General features: G+C 37.9%; 1 protein-coding gene across 3 annotated transcripts in view; it reads left to right on the plus strand.

Annotated features, from left to right (window-relative positions):
* UBXN4 (UBX domain protein 4) overlaps positions 1–12,432 on the plus strand; it is a 57,989-nt gene that overhangs the window by 30,712 nt on the left and 14,845 nt on the right. For all 3 annotated transcript variants that reach the window (XM_078070734.1, XM_078070737.1, XM_078070736.1), the window contains exons 7-9: positions 5,455–5,509; positions 6,253–6,417; positions 9,021–9,148. In XM_078070734.1, coding sequence (XP_077926860.1) covers positions 5,455–5,509; positions 6,253–6,417; positions 9,021–9,148 — 348 coding nt within the window. The remainder of the gene's footprint in view (positions 1–5,454; positions 5,510–6,252; positions 6,418–9,020; positions 9,149–12,432) is intronic.

Consider the following 12,432-nt stretch of genomic DNA (forward strand, 5'->3'; position numbering starts at 1 on the left):
GACCTAAAACAACTTAGTGTTATATGGAAGTTAAAATTCCTTAGACTTGAGTTTCTTGTCCACACAGATGCTATGGGGAAACAAGTTTCAAAATGACTACTGACATTGGGCATTTGGGTTTGCTCATGACTGAGAATCAGCTTTATTTCAGCAAAACCTAGATTCTGATGGTTCTTTGTAGGAGTCAGGGCAGGGCCAAGATCTTGAGCTAAAAAGGATAGATTTGCTCACGGTGGTGAGAAGAGGTAGAAGGCTCAAAGAATATTAGCAGGGAACCAAAGTTCACCCAGTGGTTCATCCTCTTTGTTTCATTCTGTTTTGCTAACACCAAGTCCATCACTGGACATCTTTATTTGTACCACCTTGGGGGGAAGTGACAATAAAAGGTCAGAAAAGGATTTGGAGACTTGGGGGGAATGAGAGGACACACAGCAGATATCCCTTCATTGTAAGGTGGGCTTATGTGCTATTTAATTGCAGTGTGAAAGGGGAGTTTCTCTTGTTTCATAATAGCTTCCAGCCAGGCGCCCCTTCCATTCTTAAGTAAGAGCGTGTCTGCCCCTGTCTGCCTATATGGTGCTATAAACAAATATACCATCTTTAATTAAAAGAAACTACGCTGGTGTATATGTGTTACGTATAGTATATTGAGTCAGATAAAGACAGTTTAAGACATAGAAGAAAACATTTATATTAATATCTATGAAAGGGAAATTAAGGGATTTTTTTCTTTGCTTTCTTCTGAGGTTGCCAAACTGTCTTCATTGAGCATTGTTACTTTTATAATCGCATATCAGGATAGAGTGGGTCTACAAGTTGTTTGAGATCCTTAAACTGAAAAAAACTTCAAAGCACTCTTGGAGATACATACATGTATATTTTTTTAAACCATATACTGTTAGAACCCGTTACATGAAATGTATGTGGGCTAGGGCCTTTTAAAAAAGGACACTAGTGTTAAAATTGGATGAAATGTTGGCATACTTACAAATGGAACAGTTTTCATTGGGAAGTAACTGTTCTCTGTTTAAACAACTTTTGAAAAATCCAGGTCATATAATTAAACCATAAAAGCATTTCAGATTGTTGTTGAGATTAGTTTATCAGACTCAGCTAACCAGTAAAGCCTAGGTACTAATACAGATTATTTCCTACACTGTGGTCCTGTATTTTATTCATCTGAGTTGTAACCTCTTAGGAGTTTTGTTTCTTTTATGGAATTGGATTCACTGACAATGACAACTAAAAACAATAGCCTGTATAATATTCCTATCCCAAATGGCATCTTAGCTCATCATTTTACCCTTCAGGTGGCCTTCATCTCCATCATCCCTTGTCATAGACTCTGTAGTGCTTTTATGCCGTTGACTTACCCATCTTCTGCAGGTTATTCGGCTCTGAAACCCTAATGTACTGCTAGTTTCCCTGGCCCATAGAACTGAGCTGCAGTGCTTTTTCGCAGCCCAGATAAATGTGACACATCAAATACCTATGGTGTAATCTGATATTTATAGAATTTTGTAATACTAAGCTCTGTGAAGCAAAATACATACATTTTTCTCTAACTTTGAATATATTTTAAAATTTCTGTCATACAGATTAAAAACTCAGCCTTGGGCGCCTAGGTGGCTCAGTCGTTAAGCGTCTGCCTTCAGCTCAGGTCATGATCCCGGGGTCCTGGGATCGAGCCCCGCATCGGGCTCCCTGCTTGGAGGGAAGCCTGCTTCTCCCTCTCCCACTCCCCTTGCTTGTGTTCCTCTCTCGCTGTGTCTCTCTCTGTCAAATAAATAAAATCTTTAAAAATGATAATAATAAAAAAACTCAGCCTTAAAATTTGGCAGGTTGGATTATTAAATATAGGATTCTCATCATCCTCTCAAGCTATAACATCTGTTTCCAGAGACCAAGTTTTGGAAAACTAAGTACTTCCCACTAGATCTTAGGCTTTTTTCTCATCTGGCTTCAAGGAGATGGAGTTTTGTTAGGTGAAAAGGTGACTAAATCAAATTGATGTCAGCTCAGAAACTCATTCTATCCCATACATATTAAGAAAAAAAATCTGGGGCGCCTGGGTGGCTCAGTTGGTTGAGCGTCTGCCTTTGGCTTGGGTCGTGATCTCAGGATCCTGGCATCAAGCCCTGCATCAGGCTCCCTGCTCAGCGGAGAGCTTGCTTCTCTCTCTCCCTCTGCTGCTCCCCTTGCTTGTGCCCTCTCTCTGTCAAATAGTCTTAAAAAAAAAGAAAAAAAACTGTCTTAAAGGGAAGTAAACTTGATTTTTTAAGAAACAGATTGATGATTTGTAATTGTGAGATATCAGTTTTTCTTCTTAATATTAATTAAAACATATACAATTTTATTTTCAAAGCTAAAAGATGTGAAACTTGAATCTTTTTTTTTTTTTTTTTTAATAATCTCTGTGCCCAACGTGGGGCTCGAACTCACGACCCTGAGATCAAGAGTTGTATGCTCTACCAACTGATCTGGTCAGGTGGCCCTGAAATTTGAATCTTTTAGCGACTCACATGAAAAGATAAATCTTTAGTTAAATTTTGCTTATGTTTTTATGTCATTATGTTTAAAAATTGGCAGAATTCTCTGGGAAAGATAATAGATATATTATCAATTAATTGTACCATCAATTCCAACCTTTTTTTGGGGAAAGGTTTCAAGCCTGAAAAAGTTGAAAGAATAGTATAATGACCTTTTTTTTTTGCCAATTTATTTGAAAGTTGCAGACATCATTTTCATTTTACCCTAAATACTTCAGTGTGTATCTCCTAAGAATAAAAACATTGGCTGAGATTTTATGGGCTCGGAGCAGGGGCTACAGCCTAGGAAGGGGCCTGGGAGTCTCTGCCTACTGATTCATGCCCTACCCCATTCCTCAGGCCAATGAACACAATTTAGCAGTAGATTCCTGGATGCGGGAGTGATGAAACAGTCAATAGTTATGTCATTGAGTAAGATGCAATGGGCTTTTCAACTAGATTAGAACAAAATAGCATCTGTTTTTCTCAGAAGAGAATTCTGCAAGTGGCATGTAATTAAAGACATTTTCAGATATTAGTATAATCCCATTGTCACACTCAGATTATAAATATATGATACAGTAAAATATCTGATAAGCAGTCATTCAGATTTGCCCAGTTATTTCAGTAATGTCCTTTATAACTTTTTTTTCCCTGATACAGGATCCATTCAAGGATCATTCATTGAATTTAGTTTAGTCTCTTTTAATTCAAAACATTTCCTTTGTTTTGTTTGTTTTTGTTTTTATGTTTCATGACTTGGACATTCTTTAAGTGTCTAGGCTAATTGTTTCTAGAATGTCTTTTTTTTTTTAAGATTTTATTTGTCAGAGAGAGAGTGCGGGAGCGGCAGGCAGAGGGAGAAGCAGGCTCCCCACTGAGCAGGGAGCCCGATGCCTGGGATCATGACCTGAGCTGAAGGCAGATGCTTAACCCACTGAGCCACCCAGGCGTCCCGGTTTCTGGAATGTCCTTTGATTTGGTTCCTGTTTTATCATTCTAGGTTCAGGTTAAAGTATGAGAACATTACGTAGGTAATGTTTGTCTTTCTCATTACTCACATGAGGAGGCACCTGATATCAGATGTTTGCATTATTGGTGATGTTAAGTTTAATTATTAATTAAGATGGTGTCTGTTGGATTTCTTGATTATAAATATGCCCTTTTCCCTAATTAATAAGTATCTATAGGGTGATTCTTTGAAACAGTGAATATGCTGTTCCTCAAAAGCTTTTACCCGGTGGTTCTGGCATCTATTATTTTTGCTTGGATCAGTTATTTCATTGGTAGTTGAAAATGGTGATTTTTTTTTTTCTAGTTTTGTACCTTCTAATTTCATACCTTATACATTTTTTAGCTAGCATTCTTCTGTAGAGAACTGCTTTGATCCACCTCTTCCTACTTTCTTTCCCCTACCTTTTTTTCAGTAAACTTACTAGACACCAGCACCCAGATCAAGAAATAGAAAATTACTAGTGTACTCCATACACTAGGGGTCTGAGAACCCCTTCACAATGAGTACTTTCCTCCCCAAAATAACCACTGTCCTGCATCTAACACCATAGCTGAGTTTTGCCTGCTCATAAACAAACTTCATAATGGAATCACCACATGTTCTCTCTCTGCTCTCCTTTGCTTCAGCTCTTTTGTGCTGCTGCTTGTGGCAATAATTGGTATACTCTTGTTGCTGTATAGTATTCTTTTATTTGACTGATTCATTCTTTTTTTTTTTTTTTTTTAAGATTTTATTTATTTGACAGAGAGAGATAGTGAGAGAGGGAACACAAGCAGGGGGAGAGGGAGAGGGAGAAGCAGGCTTCTCGCTGAGCAGGGAACCCGACGCGGGGCTTGATCCCAGGATACTGGGATCATGACCTGAGCGGAAGGCAGATGCTTAACGACTGAGCCACCCAGGCGCCCTTGACTAATTCATTCTGTTGATGGATTTTGTTTTCATTTTGGGGGCTATTATGAACAGGGCTGCTGTATGAGCATTCTTTTACATGTCTTGGTGGACATATCTTTTGGGTGTATTTGCAGGAGCAGAAAAGGGTCATTAAACACTTGCCAAACAGTTTTCCAGAGTGGTTGTACCAGTTTATAACTCCCCTCAGCAGTAAGACATTTTATGGATCCTTTTTTTCCTCTGCATTACAGTTCACTTCTCTTATCATTCTTTTTGGTGCACACCTTACCATTGATTTGACTAGTGACATCCTCTTCATTCTTGCTCTTCTGTTCTTTGATGTATGTCCCCATCATTCTTTGAGCACTCCCTTGATTTCTGGTTCAGGTTGTTTAACTGAGCTTTAGCAAACACTTACACTGTGTAACTGAAATCCCTCTGAGAAAGTACCATTAATTTTTAAAAAATTGAAGTAATTAGATATCACAAAACTCATAGTGGGTTTTAATGTATTCACTAGGTTTTGCAACCATTACTACTGTTTGCTTTCATAATTGTTTTTAATTGATGAACTTCTTAAGAGTTGGGAATCAGTTTTGGTATTGGTTTTTATAAATGCTAGCCTTCAGTTTTTTGCTTTTACTTTTAACAATTTGTGCTATATTGCTGTTTACTTCTGTGTGGCGGTAGCATTTGTAACTCATTAATTTATGTACTTATTTGAAGATGTGTATGTATGTTTTAAAATCAGTATCAGATATATCGGTGGGGGAAAGGAAAACTAATGGTTAATAAGTAGGAGGTGGAACTAGGCTTCTAAAAGGCTCCCACTGACTGATTATGGATTTCTCTTGGGGCCGGAGGCCAGGCAGATGAGTTGCTCCTTTGCCTGCAGGAGCTTTTTTTGTTTGTTACTTCATTTCCCAGTTGTTTTTAGTGAAAGGAATCTCCCATTTGTTTATTATATTAATAAGATGTGTCTCCATTAATGTATTTTTTTTTTAAACTTTTTATATACAGACTCACTAAAAAACTCGAAGAAAGAAGAGAAGAGAAAAGGAAAGAGGAGGAACAGGTAAAGTTCACGTACATCATCATTTCACTCTTCCAGTAAGTGAGGGAATGTTTGATTCCTGCTCAATTTGGCAGACCTTGGATGGCTTTCTGGTTACAGTTGAGTGTTGAAGCACAGTGAAGGGAATTACCTGGCTTCCTTAGTAGGATCATAGTGTATACTTTTTTGTAAATTGCTAGGAATAAGTTTGATCATCTTTTTTCCCCCTGCAGTGAGTCTTTTACATTAAGAATAAAGGGAATTGAATTAAAATTGTATTATTTTGATGCAGATGAAATTCTTAGTTCCTTTTTATGCAAAAGAAATTTGTAGACATTTTGCTGAATTTTCCCTCTGGTGTTGCCACATTGTGGTACACCATTCATTTTTCTCATCGTGTGCCCCTAAACTACATCATCTCTTTGAGGTTGTAGTATCAGAAAGTTATCAATTCTTTATGCCAAATAAATGACTACCTTGTCCTTAGAGGGTAACATTTACTTTACAAACCAAAGACCTAGAATTCTTTTTTCAAATCACATCACAAATTATATCATAAGCTTAATAGAAATGCTAAGATATGTAGGTTGATAGACACTTGACCTTTAACTCATACTGTTAATAAATTCTCTAGACCCTTATATTTTACAAAGTTATTTTATTCCTTTAGCTGTGCCCTGCAACCAGCTCATATAAAATAATACCTAAGGTGGATTATTAAGTTGTCTTTTGGGCTCATAAGACTTACCCTCTCTTTAATTTAGAGAGAAATTAAGAAGGAAATTGAGAGGAGAAAAACTGGAAAAGAAATGTTGGATTATAAAAGAAAACAAGAAGAAGAATTAACAAAAAGAATGTTAGAGGAAAGAAACAGAGAAAAGGCAGAAGATAGGGCAGCTCGAGAGCGTATAAAACAGCAGATTGCGTTGGTGAGTAGTCGTTTATTTTTAGTGCTTGACTCTTGTGCAATTGTTTTTCCATGCACAGTGGTTTTGGTTTACTACCAGCCCATGAACACAAAAATAGTAGATTTTAGTGACTCAAAGAGTACCAATTTTCAGCTTCCTTTTAGTAGAAATTGTATATTGGATAGCTATCGGCCAACTCTTGATTTTGGCTCAGGTTGTGATCTCACTGTTGTGAGATTAAGCCCTGTGTCGGGCTCTGAGCTGGGCGTGGAGTCTGCTTAAGATTCCCCCTCTCCCTTTGCCCCTCTCCCCCTCCAAAAAACCATAAAATATAGTTAAAATTGGGGGGCATGCCCGGGTGGCTCAGTCCGTTAAGCGGCTGACTCTTAATTTTGGCTCAGGTCATGATCTCAGGGTTGTGAGATCGAGCTACACGTTGGGCTCCATGCTGGGCTTGGAGCCTGCTTAAGACTCTCTCTGTCCCTTTCCCTCTGCCCTCACCCCCTGTAACAAAAAAAAAAAAATTAAAAATTGGGATTGGATGAAGTTGTAGTATATATATATACACAATGGAATATTATTCAGCCATAAAATGAATGAAATCTTGCCATTTGCAACAACTTGGATGGAGGTAGAGAGTATTATGCTAAGTGAAATAAGTCAATCAGAAAAAGACAAATACCATATGGATTTCACTCATATGTGGAATTTAAGAAACAAAACAAATGAGCAAAGGAAAAAGAGAGAAACCGAGAAACAGACTCTTAACTCTAGAGAACAAACTGCTGGTTACCAGAGGGAAGGTGGTCGGGGGGATGGGTGAAATAGGTGATGGGGATTAAGGAGTGCACTTGTCGGATGAGCACCAGGTGATGTATGGGGTTGTTGAGTCACTATACTGAACACCTGAAACCAATATAACAATGTATGTTAATTATATTGAAATTAAAACAAAAACTTGATAAAAGATTAAAATTGAGATGATTTTTTTCAAAGTAATTTTTCTCTATGTTATGAATTTTATCAGTAGTCAAATGTAGTTTTCAAAAATTCCCTAGGGATGTGAGGGCGATCTGGCTGCTACATCTGTCATGCTATTGATTGCCAGGGTTGATTCAGATAATCTGGCTGGCTAGGTGTGTGTCCCCTTCCTCCCTCACTGCTCCATGTGTGTCCTTTCTGAAGCTGCGCTCCCCTGCTAGAACCTCCAAACAAGCTCTCAAGGTCCATTTGTAGAAGAACGTAGTTAGGCTTCCAAGACTCAGACACATCCAAATGAGGTGCTGCACGTGGCAGTCTGCCTTTCTTTAAAAAAAAAAAAATCCCTAGAAAAGAAGCTTAGAACTGGTTATGTAGCATTCTCCTGTAGTCACAACTGTTCTTTTCTGGGACATTCAGAAGATATAGACACATCAAGTAGGAGGTTAAGATGGTTTTGCAACAACTGCTTTTATTTATTTATTTTTAAAGATTTTTTAAATTTATTTGACTGAGAGATAGCACAGAGAGGCAGAGTGGCAGGCAGAGGGAGAAGCAGGCTCTCCGCTGAGCAGAGAGCCCGATGCGGGGCTCGATCCCAGGGCCCTGGGATCATGAGCTGAGCTGAAGGCAGGTGCCCAACCGACTGAGCCACCCAGGCGCCCCGCAACAACTGCTTTTAGAATTAAGCAGTTATAATACATATGAAAGCCATGTCTACCTTAATAATATTGTTCATTTGTTTATGCAACAAATATTTGTTGATTACCTACTGTGTGTCAGATCTTTTTCTAGGCTCTGGCGATACAGTAGTGACCAAAATCAAGTCCTTGTTTGTTTAATAAACAACTTCGCTGGTCTCTGATAGTTCATAAAACTAAAAAATAGCGGATCCAGAGTGATAAAGTTTACAGATGGCTTTAAGAAATCTCATATGCTAGAGCTACCCTATGACCCAGCAATTGCACTACTGGGTATTTACCCCAAAAACACAGATGTAGTGAAAAGAAGGGCCATATGCACCCCAATGTTCATAGCAGCAATGTCCGCAATAGCCAAACTGTGGGAAGAGCCGAGATGCCCTTCAACAGACGAATGGATAAAGAAGATGTGGTCCATATATACAATGGAATATTACTCAGCCACCAGAAAGGATGAATACCCAACTTTTACATCAACATGGATGGGACTGCAGGAGATTATGCTAAGTGAAATAAGTCAAGCAGAGAAAGTCAATTATCATATGGTTTCACTTATTTGTGGAACATAAGGAATAGCATGGAGAACATTAGGAGAAGGAAGGGAAAAACGAAGGGGGGAAATCAGAGGGAGAGATGAACCATGAGAGACTATGGACTCTGAGAAACAATCTGAGGGTTTTAGGGGGGGGTGGGGGGATGGGTTAGCCCGGTGATGGGTATTAAGGAGGGCACATACTGCATGGAGCACTGGGTGTTATACGAAAACAGTGAATCGTGGATCACTACATCAAAAACTAGTGCTGTATTATATGATGACTAACATAACAAAATAAAATTTAAAAAAAAAACCTCGTATACATTTGTGTTTGTTCCTTGTGTTTAGAAATACGTGAATAGATCATTCTAGCAGTGAAAGATAATTAGTGTCTAATACCTGTTTTAAAGGACCGTGCAGAGAGAGCTGCTCGTTTTGCAAAGACAAAAGAAGAAGTAGAAGCTGCTAAAGCTGCTGCTTTGCTGGCCAAACAGGCAGAAATGGAAGTCAAAAGGGAGTCTTCTGCAAGAGAAAGAAGGTACTTTATTTCCTGCTAAGTTATCTGTGCGTACATAGCCGCTGAGGAGAACAGCAGTTGTGAGCTGCTTTTTAACACTATTGTGTGCTGTGGCTATAGTAAGTAGTTCCAGGAGGATGTAATGACCAGTGTGGCAGTTGCCAGTGGTATTTGTCATTGAATGTGAGTGTACAGTGTAACAGTACAAAATAAGTCACTTCTAAAAGAAGGCTCAAGAAATCTATTTTCAAAAGACAGAAAACACATACATTGAAATGATTATAGTGGTTATCTTACATGTATTAGGATTCTTTAGTTGTGAGAATCTCAGATCAAATAAGATTAAGCAAAAGAGGGAATCCATTGGCTTTGCAGTTGGGATTTCCATTGATGGATTTGATTAGGTATAGCTAGATACAGGGATTTAAAAGATAACATTTTCTCTCTCTCTTTTTAATCTCTTGGGGTTTTTTTTTTGTTTTAGCTTCATTCTCAAAGAAACTTTTATGATGATGGTGAACCCAGGGCTTCTTGGCACATTCAGGATCTTGAGCTCCTGATCCCAGAGAGGAAAAACTCTTTCTCAAATCCTATATCATTAAGTAGGGAGAATTCTGATTGGCCTTATTTGGCTGATGCGGCCACCTTCAGCTCAATCCCTGTGTCTGCTTAAATTGGCTCCCTGCTTGGGGGAGTTCACATGCTCACTTCTGTGGTGAGGAGGTCAGGGAAATGTTACCGATAATCATAACAGAATGAATGACAGGTGGCAGGGATAAGACAGTTCCCAAAACAAAAATATGTTGTAAAGAGAAAAATACAGATTTCCAGTACATCCTAGTTGGATTATGGTTAATATTTTCTTTTCTGTACTTTTCTGTCTTTTTTTTTTTTTTTAAGATTTTATTTATTTGAAAGAGAAAGAGCACGAGCATACACACATGAGGGGGGCGGGTAGGGGCAGAGGGAGAGGGAGAAGCAGACTCCCCACTGAGCAGGGAGCCCAGTGTAGGGCTCGAGCCCAGGACCCTGAGATCATGACCTGAGCCAAAGACAGATGCTTAACCAACTGAGCCACCCAGGCATTCCTGTACTTTTCTGTATTTTCTGTATTGGAAAATTAATGAGCATTCCTTTTGTAATCAGAAAAAGTACCTTTTTTTTTTTTTTAAAGATTTTATTTTTAAGTAATCTCCATGCCCATTTTGGCGCTCAAACTCACAAGCCCAAGATCAGGAGTTGCATGCTTCACCAACTGAGCCAGCCAGACACCCCAGAAAAACTACTTTTTATTTTGTTTTTTCAATTTTTACCACGTTTATTTTATAATCATGATTTCTGAGTCCTTATTAAGTTGATACAGTTTGAGGAAATAAATACTTCCTTCCCTTTTTGTTGCATAGGTACTAGTGGAGGAAGGGGAACAGAATATGAGAATAAGCAAAGGATGTAGGGAGCAGAAAGATGAAGTCAAAGAGAGACAGTGTTTATATGAACCCTCTGGAAGCAGTACCAACCAACAAAGTACAGAGCTTACAACATGAGTAAAAACTACTTTTTAAAAACTATTATCCAAAAGTAATAAAATACTTAATATATTTAATGAAAGTGTAAGTCTCGCATACTGAGAACTAGAAAACATTTTTTAAAGAATTAAAGCAGACATAAACACATGGAAAGACATTCTGTGTTCATAGATCAGAGGACTTAATATTCTTAAGATGGCAGTACAAAAGGGGCTTGAGAGATGAAAAGAAAAAGGGGCAAAAAATGGCTGTACTCCCCAAACTGATCTGTAGATTCAACAAAATCCCTATTAAAATCCCAGGTGATTTTTTTTTTGCCAAAATTTTTGCATAAAAATTCATATGGAAATGCAAGGGACCCAGAATAGTCAAAATTATCTGGAAAAAGAACAAAGTTGGGACACTCAGATTTTTTTAATTTTAAATTAAAAGCTACAGTAACCCGGACAGTGTGGTATTGGCATAAGGATGAATGTATGGATCACTGTAATAGAATTGAGTCTCCAGAAATAAACGCATGCATTTCCCCAATGTTTATAGCAGCAATGTCCACAGTAGCCAAACTATGGAAGGAGCCCAGATGTCCATCAACAGGAGAATGGATAAAGAAAATGTGGTGTCTGTATGCAATGGAATATTACTCAGCCATCAAAAAGAATGAAATCTTGCCATTTGCAACAACATGGATGGAACTAGAGAGTATTATGCTAAGCGAAATCAGTCAGAGAAAGACAAATACCATATGATTTCACTCATATGTGGAATTTAAGAAACAAAGCAGATAAACATAGGGGAAGGAAAGGAAAAATAAAAAGAGGAAAGCAAAACCATAAGAGACTCTTAACTATAGGGAGCAAACTGAGGGTTGCTGGAGGGGCGGTGGATGGGGGGATGGGGTAATTGGGTGATGGATTAAGGAGGTCACTTGATGTAATGAGCACTGGGTGTTTTATGCAACTGATGAATCACTAAATTCTACCCCTGAAACTAATAATATACTATATGTTAACTAAATTGAATTTAAATAAAAAATTAAAATAATAAAATCTTTAGAAAAAAAGGAAAGAAACTCATGCATTTATGATCGATTGATTTTTGAAAATGGTACCAGGGTCATTCAATGGGGGAAAGAAAGGGCTCTTTCACAAATGGTGCTTGGACACATCCGAAAGAATGAATTTGAACCCTTTCTTCAAGTATAAACTCTTAGGAAAAAAATGAGAAAATCTTGTGTTCTCGGAAAAGGCAGTGATTCTTAGACATGACACCAAAAGCACGAGGAACAAAAGAAAACAATAGATAAATTGGACTTCATCAAAATTAAAAATTTTGTGTTTCAAGGGACATCATCAATAAAGTGAAAAGATAGCCCCCAGAATTGGAGAAAATATTTGCAAACCATATAGCTGATGAGAGACTTGTATCTAGAATACAAAAAGGAGTTTTTAATAACTTAACAGTAAAAAGCAAACAACCCAGTTTTTAAATATGGGAAAAGGATTTAAATAGACATTTCTCCAGAGAAGATCTACAAATGGTCAGTAAGCCATATAAAAAGATACTCAACATTATTAGTCATTAGGAAAATTAAATCAAAACCACAATGAGATACTGTTTAATGCCCTTCAGCATGCCTAAGCTTAAAAAAGCAACAACAAATCTTGGCAAGGATGTGGACACTTTGAAACTCTCCTACACTGCTGATGGGATTATAAATATTATTCAGTAATTAAAAGGAATGAAGTCCTGACACATGCTACAACATGGATGAACTTTGAG

The sequence above is a fragment of the Halichoerus grypus genome, chromosome 4, assembly GCF_964656455.1.
Source record: "Halichoerus grypus chromosome 4, mHalGry1.hap1.1, whole genome shotgun sequence".
NCBI classification, from domain to species: domain Eukaryota; kingdom Metazoa; phylum Chordata; class Mammalia; order Carnivora; family Phocidae; genus Halichoerus; species Halichoerus grypus.